Source organism: Scyliorhinus canicula, chromosome 12 (assembly GCF_902713615.1).
Source record: "Scyliorhinus canicula chromosome 12, sScyCan1.1, whole genome shotgun sequence".
NCBI classification, from domain to species: domain Eukaryota; kingdom Metazoa; phylum Chordata; class Chondrichthyes; order Carcharhiniformes; family Scyliorhinidae; genus Scyliorhinus; species Scyliorhinus canicula.
The window spans coordinates 96,177,021-96,195,938 of NC_052157.1; the positions used below are offsets into that span (position 1 = coordinate 96,177,021).

At 53.1% G+C, this 18,918-nt stretch overlaps 1 protein-coding gene across 1 annotated transcript in view; it reads right to left on the reverse strand.

Moving 5' to 3' along the window:
* The window catches only part of LOC119974300 (glutamate receptor ionotropic, kainate 5-like), a 268,585-nt gene that overhangs the window by 61,486 nt on the left and 188,181 nt on the right, over positions 1-18,918 (reverse strand). The window contains exon 8 of the mRNA XM_038813072.1: positions 4,865-5,140. Coding sequence (XP_038669000.1) covers positions 4,865-5,140 — 276 coding nt within the window. The remainder of the gene's footprint in view (positions 1-4,864; positions 5,141-18,918) is intronic.

The window sequence follows — 18,918 nt, forward strand, 5'->3', positions numbered from 1 at the left end:
GTCTCCATCCCACCGCCCACTGAACCTCAGACAGTCACGTCTCCATCCAACAAAAGCACCGCCCACTGAACCTCAGACAGACACGTCTCCATCCCACCGCCCACTGAACCTCAGACAGACACGTCTCCATCCAACAAAAACACCGCCCACTGAACCTCAGACAGACACGTCTCCATCCAACAAAAGCACCGCCCACTGAACCACAGACAGACACGTCTCCATCCAACAAAAGCACCGCCCACTGAACCTCAGACAGGCACGTCTCCATCCCACCGCCCACTGAACCTCAGACAGACACGTCTCCATCCCACCGCCCACTGAACCTCAGACAGACACGTCTCCATCCCACTGCCCACTGAACCTCAGACAGACACGTCTCCAACCAACAAAAGCACCGCCCACTGAAACTCAGACAGACACGTCTCCATCCCACTGCCCACTGAAACTCAGACAGGCACGTCTCCATCCCACCGCCCACTGAACCTCAGACAGGCACGTCTCCATCCAACAAAAACACCGGCCACTGAACCTCAGACAGGCACGTCTCCATCCAACAAAAACACCGCCCACTGAACCTCAGACAGGCACGTCTCCATCCAACAAAAGCACCGCCCACTGAACCTCAGACAGACACGTCTCCATTCAACAAAAGCACGGCCCACGGAACCTCAGACAGGCACGTCTCCATCCCACCGCCCACTGAACCTCAGACAGACACGTCTCCATCAAACAAAAGCACCGCCCACTGAACCTAAGACAGACACGTCTCCATCCCACCGCCCACTGAACCTCAGACAGGCACGTCTCCATCCCACCGCCCACGGAACCTCAGACAGACACGTCTCCATTCAACAAAAGCACGGCCCACTGAACCTCAGACAGGCACGTCTCCATTCAACAAAAGCACGGCCCACTGAACCTCAGACAGACACGTCTCCATCCAACAAAAGCACCGCCCACTGAATCTCAGACAGGCACGTCTCCATCCCACCGCCCACTGAACCTCAGACAGACACGTCTCCATCCCACCGCCCACTGAACCTCAGACAGACACGTCTCCATCCCACTGCCCACTGAACCTCAGACAGACACGTCTCCATCCAACAAAAGCACCGCCCACTGAACCTCAGACAGACACGTCTCCATTCAACAAAAGCACCGCCCACTGAACCTCAGACAGACACGTCTCCATTCAACAAAAGCACGGCCCACTGAACCTCAGACAGACACGTCTCCATCCAACAAAAGCACCGCCCACTGAACCTCGGACAGACACGTCTCCATCCCACCGCCCACTGAACCTCAGACAGACACGTCTCCATCTAACAAAAACACCGCCCACTGAACCTCAGACAGACACGTCTCCATCCCACCGCCCACTGAATCTCAGACAGACACGTCTCCATCCAACAAAAGCACCGCCCACTGAACCACAGACAGACACGTCTCCATCCAACAAAGCACGGCCCACTGAACATCAGACAGACACGTCTCCATCCAACAAAAGCACCGCCCACTGAACCTCAGACAGGCACGTCTCCATCCAACAAAAGCACTGCCCAACTGAACCTCAGACAGACACTTCTGCATCCAACAAAAACACTGCCCACTGAACCTCAGACAGACACGTCTCCATCCCACCGCCCACTGAACCTCAGACAGACACGTCTGCATCCAACAAAAACACTGCCCACTGAACCTCAGACAGACACGTCTCCATCCCACCGCCCACTGAACCTCAGACAGTCACGTCTCCATCCAACAAAAGCACCGCCCACTGAACCTCAGACAGACACGTCTCCATCCAACAAAAGCACCGCCCAACTGAACCTCAGACAGACACGTCTCCATCCAACAAAAGCACCGCCCACTGAACCTCAGACAGGCACGTCTCCATCCAACAAAAGCACTGCCCACTGAACCTCAGACAGACACGTCTCCATCCAACAAAAGCACAGCCCACTGAACCTCAGACAGACACGTCTGCATCCAACAAAAACACCGCCCACTGAACCTCAGACAGACACGTCTCCATCCAACAAAAGCACCGCCCACTGAACCTCAGACAGACACGTCTCCATCCAACAAAAGCACCGCCCACTGAACCTCAGACAGGCACGTCTCCATCCCACCGCCCACTGAACCTCAGACAGGCACGTCTCCATCCCACAAAAGTGCACGTAAATAAAGACATAAGAAAAAGCACAAAAGGGACATTGTCAATATCTACCGAAAAAAAGAACCAGAAAAACTGAAAAAAAGGACCCAATATCGGCCAACACATTGTCTCTAAAACGAGAGTTCTCAGCCCCCCACCAGTCCTTTTCTTTTCACAAAGTCCAGCGCCTCATCGGGCAACTCAAAATAGTGATGCTGGTCCTCATGCGTAACCCAAAGATACAGCAGACCGAACTTCACCTGTTTCTTCAAGAAAATAATCTTAACTTGGTTGAAGCCTGCCCTCTTCCTCGCCACCTCCACACTCAGGTCCTGGTACACCCGCAGGACACTGTTGTCCCACTTACAGCCCCGCGTTCGCTTGGCCCACTGAAGAATACATTCCTTGTCTAGGAACCTGTGGAATCTCACCACCATTGCCCTCGGAGGGTCCCCGTTCGCTGCTTCCTCGCAAGCACTCTGTACGCTCTGTCCACCTCCAAGGGTCGGGGGAATGTCCCCTCCCCCAGCAGCTTTTCAAACATCCCTGCTACGTATGTCCCAGCAGCAGCTCCCTCAGACCCCTCCGGGAGCCAGACAATTCCTAAGTTCTGCCGACGGGACCGATTCTCTAGGTCCTCCACCTTCTCCAGGAGCCTTTTCTGCTGGTCCCTCAGCATCCCCACCTCCAGCTCCACCGCTGTTTGATGCTCCTTCTGCTCAGCCAGCACCTTCTCTACTTTCTGGATTGCCCGATCCTGGCCGTCCATTCTTTAATTGGGTCCAAACATTCCCGCTTCTGCCTGGCGAAGCCCTCGTGAATGGCCTGCATCACCGGGTCCATTGGTCACTGTGCTGCCACCCCAGGGGTCCGGCCCTCGGCCATACTGTCTCCCGTTGCAGCTTCAACACAGCTCATTACTGGCTTCTTGTTCCTTTCGTGCACTTCTGCTTCTTTTCTCTATACACCGATGCGTGGAAACGGTGCCCAGTTGCCTCGGCCTTCAAATTTGCCGTTTAAAACTGAAAAAAAGTCAGGGGCGAAAGGTCCAAAAGTCTGACCAGAGCGGGAGCCACCAAATGTGCGACTTACTCCTCCATAGCCGGCACCGGAAGTCCATACTGTGAACATCTTAGCAACCATTAATTCAAACACAACCCCCAAAGAATACATCACTAAGTAATCCTTTAAGCTTTCCTTTTAACATCCATTACACTTAAAACATCTTTTACCAGAAGCACATCAGGTTAAAGTCACTACTGTTATTAGTTTTAAATCATCAGGATCGATTTACAGTCTTTCGATTACAGAGAGAGATTCATATACCTTCTGGCTGTGACTGAAGCTATCCAGCTCTGAAAATGAAACTAAAACACACCCTGCAGCAAACAGCCTAAAACGAAAGTAAAAAGCTGACAGACAGCCCAGCTCCACCCCCTCTCTGATATCACTGCAGTAATAAACACCCATTTCTTAAAGGTACTCTCACAGGTTACATGGTGCACCGGGCGGTTGGGGGGGGGGGGGGGGGGGGGGGGAAGACATGGCACGCCGGGGAGTGGAGTGGCGAGATTTGGCATGAGGGGGAGTGGGAAGACATGACACGCTGGGGGAATGGGGGATCGGTAGGTTGGGGTGAGTGTGGGGGCAGGGTGAGTGTGTTGAGCGGGGGGAGTGGGAGGGGTGAGGCGCGGGGGTGGAGGGTGTTGGGGGCGGGGGGAGTGTGGGGGGATTGGGGGGTGGGGGCAGCTGGGGGGATGGAGGGAGTGGTGGAGTGGGGGTGCGGGGGGGCATAGGGGGAGTGGGGGGTGGAGGTAGTGGGGGGAAGGGGTGTAGTGGGGTCGGGGTGGTGGGTGGTCAGCCGGAGGGATGGAGAGAGGGGGGAGTGGGGGAGGTGGGGGGAGTGGGGGGGAGTGAGGGGAAGTGGGGGGGGCGGGGGAGGAGTTGGGGGGCAGGGGGAGTGGGGGAGGCGGGGGAGTGGGGGAGGCGGGGGAGTGTGGGAGGCGGGGGGGAGTAGGAGGGCGGGGGGAGTTGGGGGTGGGGGGATTGGGGGGTGGGGGGATTGGGGGGGCAGGGGGAGTGGTGGGCGGGGGGAGCGTGGGGGAGTGGGTGGGGCAGGGGGAGTGGGGGGGGCGGGGGGAGCGGGAGGGCGGGGAGAGAGGGGGGGAGTGGGGGCGGGGGGAGTGGGAGGGCGGGGGGGCGGGGGGGGCGTGGGGAGTGGGAGGGAGGGGGGAGTGGGAGGGCGGGGGAGGGGTGGGGCGGGGGGAGTGGGGGGCGGGGGTAGTGGGGGCGGGGGAGTGGGGGGCTGGGAGGGCGGGGGGAGTGGGGGCGTGGGAGGGCGGGGGGAGTGGGGGGGCGTGGGGAGTGGGAGGGAGGGGGGAGTGGGAGGGCGGGGGGAGTAGGTGGGGCGGGGGGAGTGGGAGGGCGGGGGTAGTGGGGGGCAGGGGAGTGGGGGGCGGGGGGAGTGGGGGGTCAGGGGGAGTGGTGGGCAGGGGGAGTGGGGGCGTGAGGGGAGCGGTGGGAGTGGGTGGGGCGGGGGTAGTGGGGGGCGGGGGGAGGGGGGGGGCGTGAGGGGAGCGGGGGGAGTGGGGGGCAGGGGGAGTGGAGGGGGGAGTGGGGGAAGCGGGGGTGTGGGGGGAGCAGGGGGAGTGTGGGGGAGCAGGGGGAGTGGGAAGTGGGGGGGGGTTGTCTGCTCTCGAGTGATACTTGCTGGTACTCCTTTCCTTTCATCATTTTCCTTGATGTTGTTTTCCTGGATTCAGTGTGACCCTGTGTCAGTCTCTGCATGTGGAATGTTTGACTCTGTCTGTGGGCACTGCCCATACTCACTGTGCGCAGGTAGTTCATCAGGCTGGTCCCGTGCTGCCAGATCTGTGAGGTTGTGCATGACAGGGGTCTCAGACCAATCTCCTGGCTGCGGTTCAGCTGCCGGACTGCATTCACCACAACATGGATTGCATCAAACATCAGTGCAGAGGGAAGCTGTAATCAGAGACTTGAGCTTTAGCAGGCCACAATTACTGAAGGAAACATTGCCCAACGCCCAGGGATGCTGAGAGTGGGAAACACAGAGCAGGAGAGAAATACAACTGGAGAGTAAGACATATACAGCTAGAGAGATGGTTTGGGAGAGAGAAAGAGAAAGAGAGTGGGAGCCAGAGAGACATGCTTGGCGGAGGGGGTGGTGGGGGGGGTGGGGGGAGGGGGGGGGGGAGGGGGGGTGGAGAGCGAGAGAGACGGGAGAGAGAGAGAGAGAGGGACAGTTGTTCTGTTTGGTCTTCTATACCTTCCATAGGATTCCACCAAACACCTAGACTTGTCCAAACCAGGATCGTTATTGAGTCTCATCTGGTAAGATAGCGATCTGTTACAGAGCACGTTATCAGGAGTTTCCTTATTACTCCTCTGGAACTACACCGAGCACCCACCATCCACTTGTATGTCTTACTACCATCTGCAATCATCTGATGATGACCGGATGTGTCTGCCCTTATATGGGAGTCACTAGTCACATGACCTTGGTCTTGAGACCGTATGATGTGTCTACACCGCCTCCTGCAGTTTGGAGGTCACACACCATCCATCTATGATTTTGCCCAGAGGCATAGCAGTGGTGATGTGCATCACTGTAAATACACAAGCGGTTAATGTAAATACATGTAGACTAGCTAGACACTAGAGGGAGCACCAGAGACATCACACACACACACTCAACCAATAGAACAGTTAGATAGGACATGACCAATGGGCATTCACGATACACACAGAGGTGACACGACCACAGAAAGGCATTACACCAACTCATATATAAAGGACACCACACACATGATCTGCCTCTTTCCAGTGGAGACTGTCAGTGAGTAGAGACACAGAGTTGATTCAATATCACTCTCACCACGTGGATTGTAGCAGTCTGGTTAGTCAGTCTGAGTAGCTACACGTCTGATCCTTCCTTTGTCAAGTGCACCATAAGGAAGCCGCTTATGCTACACCTAGAGCAGAACAAGACACTCCCTTCTTCACAAAATATTACAAGCAACATTGATCTTAAAACTTCAGACAATCGTGAACCAATTTTACTGAGGCGTCCATAAACATTCTGTGCCTTGCAAGTGTCCGTTTGCTTTGCACAGATCATTGTGCCTCCCTCACGGGATCACCTCTGTGATCATTCGAGCTGTTGCCAGCCTCTTTGAAGACTGGTTTACGTGCTGACCTCTTGTTTCTCTTGCTCTTTGCCGTGGACCTTTGGAAGGCCTGTGTCCATGACAATTATAGGCCAGTGATCTTGACATCAGTGATAGTGAAATTGTTGGAAAAGATTCTCAGAGATAGTAAGAGATAGTAAGTCTTATTAGCAACAGACAGAATGGTATTGTATGAGGGAGGTCATGTTTCACGAATTTAATTGAGTTTTTTGAGGAGGTGACAAAAATGCTTGACGAGGGAAAGGCTGTCGATGTTGTCTAGATGGACTTTAGTAAAGCATTTGATAAGGTCCCCCATGGATTGGCCATAGAAGATAGAGGGTAGCAGTGGAAGGGTGTTTTTCCGAATGGTGGTCTGTAATTAGTGGTGTTCCGCTGGGATCAGTACTGGGACCTCTGCTCTTTGTAATATATATATATAAATGACTTGGAAGAAAATGTAGCTGGTCTGATTAGCAAGTTTGCGGATGATACTAAGATTGCAGAAGTTGCGAATAGTGAAGAAGATTGTCAGAGAATACAACAAAATTGGGCAGAGAAATGGCAGATGGAATTTAACCCAGACAAATGCGAGGTGATGCATTTTGGTAGATCCAATTCAGGTGGGAGCTATAAAATAAATAGCAGAACAATCAGGAGCATAGAGACACAGAGAGATCTGGGCGTGCAGGTCCACAGATCCTTAAAAGTGGCGGCACAGGTGGAAATGGTGATAAAGAAAGCATATGGCATGCTTGCCTTCATAGGATGGGGTATCGAGTATAAAAACTCAAAAATTATGTTGCAGTTATATAGAACGTTGGTTCGGCCACATTTAGAATCCTGTGTCCAATTCTGGTCACTGCACTACCAGAAGGACGTGGAGGCTTTGGTGACAGTATAGAAAAGGTTTCTATACCAGGAAGTTGCCTGGTATGGAGGGTATTAGCTATGAGGAGAGATTGAATAAACTGGGATTGTTCTCCCTGGAGAGACGGAGGCTGAGGGGCGACCTGATAGCAGTTTATAAAATGTTTTATGGTATAGTTAGGGTGAACAGTCGGAGGCTTTTTCCCGGGGAAGAATTGAAAATTACAAGGGGGCACAAGTTCAAGGTGAGGGAGGGTGTGGAAAGGTTCAGTGGAGATGTTCGGGGGAAGTTATTTTACACAGAGGGCGGTGGAGGCCTGGAATGCACTGCCAAGTGAGATAGTTGAGGCAGATACATTAGAGACCTTCAACACTTATCTGGATATGCACATGAACAGACACCGTATAGAAGGATACAGGCGGTTGGTCTAGATAGGACACGTGATCGGTGCAGGCTTGCAGGGCCGAAGGGCCTGTTCCTGTGCTGTATTGTTGTTTGACTGCCATACTTGTGTTACCAGTCTCTTTCTTTTACGCTTCCTTGCATGCTGTTTGCTACTTGCGACTGTTTCATTGCTGGTTTGTTAGTGGGATGAGCTAGCTCTCTCAGTCTTCTCCTCCTTCCCCTCTGGTTTAGCTCAGTGGGGCTGTAGGGGATGGTTTAGCTCAGTGGGCTAGACAGCTGGTTTGTGTTGCAGAACAAAGCCAGCAGCGCGGGTTCAATTCCCATACCAGCTGAGTATTCTGATTTCTCCCTCCGTGTACCCGAACAGGAATGTGGCGACTAGGAGCTTTTCACAGTAACTTCATTGCAGTGTTAATGCAAGCCTACTTGTGATAATAAAGGATCTTTATCTTGTCTTTATCTGTATTTTGAGGACACAATGATGTATTTTTTTCCGTCTCTTGCTATTGTGTTCTGACATAGCAGCCTCTGGCGATGTGCTGGTTGTTACCGTGTGCTGAGAGGTCTGCAGAGTTTCAGCAGTCACGTCATCTCTGGGTGGTATGACCATGCCCACTCCTGTGGCCTCACTGACATGTTGGAGGGCCTCGGTTTCTGGTAACTGAGTGAAGGCTGGAACTGGGGCTACAGGTGCCAGCCCTTCTTGGCTCACTGGAGCATCGCTCACTTGCTCTTCGTCACTCGAGATGACAATGCTCTCTGGTTGTGCTGATCCAGGCATCTGGTCACATTGGTCAAACTCGCAAATGTGTGAGTGGCCTGTGGAGCTGCATAATGAAATTGTCCTCAGCTCTGCCTCAGGGTCAGTCTCAGAGTTGCCTACTACTCCAATCTCCAAGTCGCTGTTATTGCAGTCGTCATCGATGTCTTCCCATTTGTCATCGGTGTCGTCGATGGTTTGGGAATGAATTACAGGAACCGTTTCAAAGACCTGGAATGGATCATCAAATACCTCTGAGACAAGTTTCTCTAATACTGAGATGATTTCTTCCATCTCTGGCTCATCAATGGCTGATCTTCTGTTGTATCAGCAGCTTCAATTTCTTAATTAAATCTAACTCCAGACTCCCGTTGTCCACAGAGTCCAGTGGGGTCTGGGTGTCCCCCGTGATCACCTCATCATTGCTTCCAAACCACCGGAGCAGTGCTTCTGGAACCTTGTCTGTGCTGCTGGAAAAGAGATCTGCAAGTAGTTCATAGTGGTCTTCATCAGTCTCACCTTCCCTGCCATCACTTTCTGCATCATTGTCGACATCTTCAAGCAGATATTCATAGTAATCATCATCGGATTCAGCATCATCTGCAATGATTTCATCTGAAAAATATAACATTGCATCTGGCATTATTTGTTCACAAAATAGAGCGGCAAGTTCAAAGTCAGCCTTTTGCTTGGCCGCTGTAGCTTGGCTTAAGATACCACTCTGTGGAACTTCATAGGGACTGAAGAAGTTGAAGAATGATTCCTTTGGTACAGTTCTTGTCGCTGTTCTGGGAGTGCTCCGACCTTGCTACTTTGGTTTTGTTCGGATTTGTCTCATCGTTACATATCCCACCTCCTAGTCGGTTGTGCAGTCTGTGCAGCCGATGATTTGTGGTTCAGCAAAGACTGATTTCAGCGGCCGCGAGTCCAACTGATATATTTTAGTGATTACCTCATTTGTGAAATACTCATTAAATTCCAGAGTGAAGCTCCATGCTACCATTCTCTGTCCATTTAACACGGACATCTTGGAGATGTTGTAATTTGGGTTCATCATGACCGTGTATCATGCAATTGAGACGATGCACGTTCTTGAAGACTGTTAATCAGAATTGCAGAATGTTCAGCAGCTGTTCCGTCCTCTTGTCTGATTTGTTCTCCTCCACCTGGATTTCTTCCAAATCCTCACACTGTGATGCCTTGTCGGGATCCAAAGTGTTCAGCTGACCAGCCATCTTCTGGGACACAGTCGCTTGACTAGATTCAGGGATTCACATGATTTTACCCCTTGGACGGAGACAACGGCCATGTCTACGATATGTAAAAGTAGTGTGTGCCGCATGTCTGCCATGGAGAGCATTAATTCACAAACATCGTAGGTCGCCATAGTTCTTGCCCCAAAGTCCATCATCAACCCTGGTCGATCAACGAATTTCCACTGCATGTTGAGCTGTTGAAAGCACACCGACTCACGAGGTTGTCTGTCGCTTTAGGGTCAAAGTCGCATCGTATTAAAGAACTGTTCAGTATCCCCATCGATTTTAATATAGAGGTAAAGGTCTTCGGTGAGTTCTTACTATCTTCAGTCTTTCTTAAGATTTTGTTTTCATTATTCTTTTTCGGACTCTTCTGGTTCCTCGCCGCGATGAGATTGATGAAAAACTGTTCTTCAGTATTTGTCTCATCAACTGCATGCACTGCTCATGCATGACCTATTTGAGAATGCGCAAAACATTGTTTTCCAAAATGCCCAATACGGCCGCACCTGGAGCAAACTTTTCCAAAGGCCGGACATTGCCGTGGGGCATGTCGAGTGCCGCACTTCTGGCAGAAGATAGCGGCGGCGGCTCCTGTCGACCACTTAAAATGGCCGCCCGCACTGAGATCACGTTTCTTCATGATGCATGTTATAGTACCAATGGTGCTGGCTTTTTCCTTTGAGTTGGCACCAAACTTTTTTGAGCAGAATACACCTATTCCCTGTGTAGCTACCTCGCTTGCCTAGCAAATCTTCACTGCCTTTTCCAGCACCAAATCTTCAACTCACTGAAGTTGCATGACTGGGCCTTTAGCCTCAAGTATGTGAGAAAACTGTCAAATGATTAGACAGGTCTTTGGGTAGGCATATGGAATATGTAACACTCAAACGTCTTGGGCGAAATTCTCCCATCGGGAGACTAAGTCCCGGCGCCGGAGTGAAAACCGGAATGTTTCACTCTGGTGTCGGAGGCCGCTCCTCGCCCCTTATTCTCCCACCCCCGGGGGCTAGGAGCGGCGCCACGTAATTTACACGCGCTGGGCCTTGGTGCTGCATAAAATCGGCGCTGCGTAAATGACATCACCCGCGCATGCGCAGGTTGGCCGGCGCCAACCCGCGCATTCGCGTTGCCGTCCACCCCGCGGCCGCCCCGCAAGAAATGTTGGATGGATCTTGTGGTGCGGCGGAGGAAAGGAGTTCCTCCTTCAGAGAGGCTGGCCCGCTGATCAATGGGCACCGATTGTGGGCCAGACCCCTTTCGAGCCCCCCCGCCGATGCTAAATCCGCCCTCCCCCCCCACAGGCCACCCAGCATTCCCGCACTGTTCCCGCCGGCAGCGACCAGGTGTGGACGGGCGGGAACCTGTCGTGTTGGGCAGGCCGCTCGGCCCATCTGTGCCGGAGAATCGCCGCTCGCCGTTTGTAACGGTAATTCTCCGAGCGGCCAGCCGTGAATCTCGCCGCGCCGGTTTGGGGGGGGAGAATCACGTGCGGGTGCCAGGGCGGCGTGGCGGGACTCGCTCGGTGCCCCAGCGATTCTCCCACCCGGCGTGGGGGGGGGGGGGGGGCGGGGGGAGAGAATTCAGCCCCTCATTTTTAATTGGGGAACAATGTTTATCAAAGTGCCTCATCACTTCATTAAATTTCTTGTGATCCTCCTCATTATCAAACACAAAAGAGTTGTACAGTTCAAGGGCTTGTGGACCTGCTACCGTCAGCAGCAAAGCGATTCGCCTTTCATGAGGCAATGAAAAAAGTTCCAAGTGCTGTTTAAACAGCCGCCAGATCTCACCTACATTCCCGGACATCTAAAGCTGGTGGGGGTCCCTCAGTCTGTCCATCTCGAGCTTCAGCATTTTCTTATGCGTTGGGTCGCCTCAGGCTGCAGTTCACCAGACCGGTCTTCAAGCCAAATGCCTATCCTTGTCACTGCTGCCGCTATCTTTAAATCTTCAGCACACATGAAACCATGTTGTGTTTGGGCTTCTGTATCTTACAAAGGATTCCACCAAACACCGAGAGGCTTGTCCAAACAAGGATCTTTATTGAGTCTCGTGCGGCAAGATAGCAATCTGTTATGGAGCACGTTATCATGGAGTCTCCTCATCACTCCTGTGGAACTACACCTAGCACTGACCATCCTCTTGTATGCCTTACTACCATCTGCAATCTTCTAATGATGACCACATGTGGGTGTCCCCTTATAAGGGAGCCACTGGTCACATGACCTTGGTCTTGAGCCCTGCATGGTGCGTCTGCATTGCCACCTGCTGGTTGGAGGTTGCACACCATCCATCTATGATACAGCCCAAAGGTATATCTCCACAATGGGGAGAGAGAGAGACAGACAGAGAAAGAGACAGACAGAGAAAGAAAAAGAGAGACACACAGAGAGAGACACAGAGAGTTTTGATTGGATTGGATTATTGTCACGTGTACCGAGGTACAGTGAAAAGTATTTTTCTGCGAGCAGCTCAGACAGATCATTTAGTACATGAAAATAAAATAAAAGAAAATACATAATAGGGCAACACTAGGTACACAATGTAAATGCACAATCACTGGCATCAGGTGAAGCTCACAGGAGTATAATATTAATGAGGTTAGTCCATAAGAGGGTCGTTGAGGAGTCTGGTAGAAGCAGGGAAGAAGCTGTTTTTGAATCTGTTCGTGTGTGTTCTCAGACTTTTGTATCTCCTGCCCGATGGGAGAAGTTAGAAGAGTGAGTAAGCCGGGTGGGAAGATAAAAAGAGAGAGAGAAAGAAAGAAAGAGGGAGAAAAAGAAAGAGAGAGAGAGAGAGAGAGAGAGACAGAGAGAAGAGAGAGAGAGAGAAAGAGAGAGAGAGAGAGAGAGAGCGAGTGAGAGAGAAAAAGAAAGAGAGAGAGACAGAGACAGGGACAGGGAGAGAGAGAGAAAGCGATTCTCCGGTCTTATTACGCTCCCACTCAAGCGAAACAAGGTCGATGAATAGTGGGAGAGGCAGAAAATGTGAACCGCGCCAAACAGTTTGCAATGCAACCGGCCCGCTCCATAGGCGAAACTGGGATCTCGCCGTAGAGTGGTGAAACACTAATTATCACCACGTAGACCCTATTTCCATACAATTAACAGGAGCCACCCGTTCTCCTACACCCTCCCGACCAAGTGGGTGATTAATACTCCTTTTGAAAAACGTGAACCTGCCGGAAGGGCTTCTGTAGGGAGCCGAGGAGGTGATTAGCCATCTTTACTCACAGGTAAAGAGCCCGGGGGCACTGGGCTTGCTGCCCCTGTGCATGGCAGAGGGTGGGGGACCCTCAGCTGGGGATAGGGGAATCTCGGCAGGGGAGGGCCGCCATTGGAAAGGGGAGGTGGGGGAGGTGCTGGGGGGGTACCACCATGCCAATCCCTGGACTGTCAGTACACGTTCCGAGGGGAACCCGTGTACCTACCCATCTACCCCAACGACCACCCATAACCCCTGCCAACTGCCTCGGCCATGCGGCTGAAGGCTATCTCCAATAGGGAATTGGCAATCATGGTTAAGAACATAAGAACTAGGAGCAGGAGTAGGCCATCTGGCCCCCCGAGCCTGCTCCGCCATTCAATTAGATCATGGCTGATCTTTTGTGGACTCAGCTCCACTTTCCAGCCCGAACACCACAACCCTTAATCCCTTTATTCTTCAAAAAACTATCTATCTTTACCTTAAAAACATTTAATGAAGGAGCCTCAACTGCTTCACTGGGCAAGGAATTCCATAGATTCACAACCCTTTGGGTTAAGAAGTTCCTCCTAAACTCAGTCCTAAATCTACTTCCCCTTATTTTGAGGCTATGTCCCCTAGTTCTGCTGTCACCCGCCAGTGGCAACAACCTGCCCGCATCTATCCTATCTATTCCCTTCATAATTTTATATGTTTCTGTAAGATCCCCCCTCATCCTTCTAAACGAGCATTAACACCCGCTTAAGTGAGCATTTCACACAACCCAAGTGGATTCCTGTGGGTAGGCGGGCCATGTAGCATGTGGGAGTCATTGCCCAGCATCCCAATCTGGCCATGATGCCTGGACACCGTGCCAGGACACTGCAGGATGCAACAGCACACACGCAGCAGTCAACATCCCAACACCCAGGGGATGGGACACAGCTCCGGGGACATATCCACGACTGGAGAGTCGCTGAGTGCCACTGGGAGAGGGCCAGTGGCTGGTCCAGGTGACGTTATGAGTGGGTGTCCGGGGTACAGGGTCTGGGGTCCATTGAGGGGAGCCCGCTATGGCCAGATGTGCATGGACAGGGCGTTCCGGATGGGGGGAACCTATGAGGGAATGGAGGTGACAGGGTAGGAGGCACTGCTGTTTGTCAGTGTAACACCCTCTCCAATTCCTTACAGATATTGAAGCTATGGCAGGGATATCATACGCAGAAGTTTCACTAGTGGTGCTGCTGTCAGGTCGGGCGGACAGATGCTGGAGACGGAGGCACAGCAGCGTCTGCAGATACTCGAGATGGCGGCCCATGTGCTGGACCCCCCCATGTGCGGGATCCCGCCCTACACCCTGAGGACCCAGAGGGGGAGACCAGCAACGGCCCAGGGTGTATAGGATGTTTCGCTGATTGTTTGAACAGATGATGGACAGTGCGTGCCACAGGAGGCTCCGCCTCAAGAAGGAGATGGTGCGACATCTGTGCCATATCCTCGTGGACATGGCACCACATGGAGGAGGAGAACACCCGCTCCCGGGTGGCCATCAAGGTCACCACAGCCCTGAACCTTTATACCTCGGGAGCATTCCAGGGCATCTCACAGGCCAGAGCCCACTGGTGTATCCGACAGGTCACGAATGCCCTCTATGGCCGGGGGGGGGGAAACTGCATCATCTTTGACATGGACCATGCTCAGCAAGACGTCCGGGCAGTAGGTTTCTCCGCCATCGCCGGGGTTCCCCAGGTCCAGGGGGTAAAAGATACCAAACATGTTGCCCTGCAATCACCGAGCCATCTGGGGGTGCCCTATGTTAACCGGAAGGTGTCCAACCCCTCAAAATCCAGCATGTGTGTGACCGCCAGATGAAGATAATACATGTGTGTACATGCTTCCCAGGGAGTGTACATGACAGCCACACCCTGGGCAGTGGGTCATCCCCGCCCTCTTCGAGGAGCACCCCAGGGTGGACGACTGGCTCTTGGGGGATAAGGGGTATCCGTTGAGGACCTGGCTGATGACATCAGTACGGAGGCCAGAGACCGAAGTGGAGGCTGGGACAACAAGTCCCATCCAGCCAATTGGACTGTCATTGAGCGGTGGATCGGATTCCTCAAGATGTGGTTCCGATGCCTCGACCGTTTCAGTGCTGCACTCCAGTACACTGCCCAGAGGGCCGCCCGCTTTGTAGTGGTCTAATGTGTCCTCCACAACCTCACACAGCAGTCGGGAGATATGCTGGAGGTTGGTGATGGGGAACACCTTCACAATGTCCACCTTCGAGGAGGAGGAGGGGGTGAGGTTGATGAGGTGGCGCTGGACCAACAGGGGTTGGAGGACGAGACCGGGGAGGAATCTGAGGGCCAGCTGGAGGCTGCAGGACAGGTGGCAGCAGTGCGGGTCAGGCATGACCGGAGGGGCAGTGAGACCCTCATACTCGCCCGATTCACTAAGGACGTGGCCTTGTCCGTCACCCCTCACTCCCATTTCTCACCCTCCCAGGGTCTGTGTCACATCACTCCAGGGTGCTGGGACTGTGTCGGCACCGTCAGCGGGTCACGAGGGCAGGGGGGTATCAGACAGCACAATAGCAGAGTGGCTAGCACTGTTGCTTCACAGCTCCAGGGTCCCAGGTTCAATTCCCAGCTTGGGTCACTGCCTGTGTGGAGTCTGCACGTTCTCCCTGTGTCTGCGTGAGTTTCCTCCGGGTGCTCCGGTTTCTTCCCACAGTCCAAAGTCGTGCAGGTTAGGTGGATTGGACATGATAAATTGCCCCATAAAATCCAAAAGTTAGGTGGGGTTTCTGGGTTACGGGGATAGGATGGAAAGACGTGCTGTTCGGTGAATTGGACATTCAGAATTCTCCCTCAGTGTACCGAACAGGCACTGGAATGTGGCGACCAGGGGATTTTCACAGTAACTTCATTTCAGTGTTCATGTACTTGTGACAATAAAGATTATATTATATGATTGATGTGTTGGGCACTTTGGATCCATGAAGCAGACATAGGCCACCAACACTGAAGATGGTTCAACACTATTTTATTAACTCTTATAAAATGCAAGACATACTATTACTGTGAGTTTACACGATGCTAGTTTAACTAGAGACCTGTGCCTGTCCGAACCAGTTGAATCACTCAGCACAGTGGTGAGAGTCTGTACTGTACTTGATGAGCTCTTGTGCTTCTGAGAGGCAGCATCCAGAATGAGCGGGAAAAGTGATGCCCTCTGTCTTTATAGTGCGTGTGTTCTAACTGGTGATTGGCTGCGATGTTTGTGCATGTTGATTGGTCCTAGTGTATGTCCATCAGTATGTGTGTCTGCACCATGATATACTGGTGTATATTATGACATCCCCCCTCTTTTTAAAAAATGTATGTGTATGTGTGACAATAAATAGTGTGAGTGTGTGAAGAATGTCCCTAACTATATGTGAGGTGCAAAGATATGTACAGAGCTACAGGAAAACAAAGCTATATACAAGGGAAGGTGCCTGGTGCAGATAATTAATATGCAACAAATTGAACAAGAACAGTGCTACATACAAACCAATATAAAACGATTAAACAAGGAAGGAAACATCTCAGAGAGTCCATAAATTTGCAAAGTTCATAAATTCAGTCTATGAGATGGGCGACGAACTCTGGTTGAATTCTGGTTCTGCGGTGCAGGATGGATCCATCTGGTAGCCGAACCAGGAAGGAACGGGGGGGGGGCCACCTGCCTAAGGACAACAGCAGGTGCAGACCAGCCACCATCCGGTAGATGAATGTGAACCTTGTCGTTTGGCTGGATGTCGGGGAGATCAGCAGCACGTGAGTCGTGTGTCGCCTTTTTGCTGGGCCTGAGACGCCTGCATCTTGTGAAGCACGGGAACATGATCGAGATTCGGTGTAGGGATAGACGTCACCGTCATCCTCAGGGTGCGGTTCATCAGCAACTGTGCGGGCGACAGCCCAGTGGAGAGCGGGGTGGAGCAATAGGCCAACAAAGCGAGATGGAAGTCAGACCCAGCATTGACAGCCTTGCAGAGGAGCCTCTTGACTATATGAACCCCCTTTTCCGCCTTGCCATTGGACTGAGGGTACAGGGGACTGGAAGTGATGTGTGCGAAGTTGTATTGCCGGGCGAAGCTGGCTCATTCCTGGCTTGTGAAGCAGGGGCCATTGTCCGACATCACCGTGAGCGGGATGCCGTGCCAGGCGAACGTCTCTTTGCACGCCCGAATGACAGCGGATGAAGTGAGGTCGTGCAACCTGATTACCTCCGGGTAGTTTGAGAAGTAATCTATAATTAATACATAATCCCTACCCAATGCGTGGAACAGGTCGATGCCCACCTTGGTCCAGGGCATTGTGACCAACTCATGGGGCATCAGAGTCTCCCGTGGTTGGGCCGGCTGAAAACGCTGGCAGATGGGGCAGTTGAGTACCGCATTGGCAATGCCGTCATTGATTCCCGGCCAATACACAGCTTCCCTGGCCCTTCGGCGACATTTCTCCACGCCCAGATGGCCTTCTTGCAGCTGTTCCAGGACCAGCTGGCGCATGCTGTGCGGGATCACGATGCAGTCTAGCTTCAGGAGAACCCCATCAACGACTGCCAGATCGTCTCGAACGTTGTAAAACTGCGGGCATTGGCCCTTGAGCCACCCGTCCGTCATGTGGCGCATGACACGCTGTAGTAGGGGGTCAGCCGCCGTCCCGCGGTGAATTTGTACCAGCCGTGCAGCCGATGCAGGCAAGTGGGAGGCTGCAAACTCAACGTGGGCGTCGACCTGGCAAACAAACCCCTCGGGATCACATGGAGTGGTGACTGACCTGGAGAGAGCGTCGGCAACGATAAGGTCCTTGCCAGGGGTATAAACAAGTTGAAAATCATACCTCCGGAGCTTGAGCAGGGTGCGCTGGAGGCGAGGCGTCATATCATTCAAGTCCTTCTGTGTTATATTGGCATGCGAACGATAGTCGGTCTCGACAGTAAATTGGGGAAGTCCATAAACATAGGGCGCGATTCTCCGCTCCCCACGCCGGGTGGGAGAATCGCGGGAGAGCCGGGCGACTCACGACACGCCCCCCTGGCACCACCCGCGATTCTCCCACTCCCCGCTCGGAAGAATTGGCGCTCGCCGTTTTTCACGGCGACCGGCGATTCCCCGGCCTGGATGGGCCGAGCGGCCTGCCGTTCCCGACCGGTTCACGACGGCGGCAACCACACCTGGTCGCTGCCGTCGTGAACATGGGCGCCAAATGCTAGTTTGAAGCTTGTGGGGGGCAGAGAGGGGAGTGAGCACCACGGCCGTGCTCGGAAGGGGAATGGCCCACGATCGGTGCCCACCGATCGTCGGGCCGGCGTCTCCAAGCGACGGAGTCTTTCCCCTCCGCCGCCCCGCAAGATCAAGCCGCCACGTCTTGCGGGGCAGCGGAGGGGAAGACGGGAACCTCGTATGCGTCAAGGCCCGGCAGCCGAGAGTTACAGAGCGCCGCTCCTAGCCCCCTGGGTGGGGGTGAATAAGGTACGAGGAGCGGCCTCCGAGGCCGCCCTGAAACTCGGCCGAGTTAACGACGGCCTTCCCGATTTATCGCGGGAGCGGAGAATTCCGCCCATAGTCATGGAACTTCACAACATCGGTCAGAAGACCGAGGCATTTCTTCTCTATTTGCGCGTAGCGCTGTTCCATGGGGGTCATTGCCCATAATGCATACGCAACGGGGGCCCATGACGAGGCCTCATCACGCTGCAGAAGCACGGCTCCAATGCCAGACTGACTGGCATCCGTAGAGATTTTCCTTTCCTTTGCCAGATCAAAAAAGGCCAGAACTGGGGCCGTTGGCCTTCAGTTCCCTCCACTCGAGCTCGTGGGCAGGGAGCCACTGGATGTCCATCGTCTTCCAGACCAGGTTCCTGAGAGCCGTGGTATGCGAGGCGAGGTTGGGAATGAACTTTCCTAGGAAATTAACCATTCCCAAAAACCGGAGGACCGCTTTCTTGTCCTCGGGCTTTTTCATGGCAGTGATAGCAGCAACGTTGTCCTCATCCGGCCGCACACCCAAATGGGAAATGTGGTCACCCAGGAATTTGATGTCTGA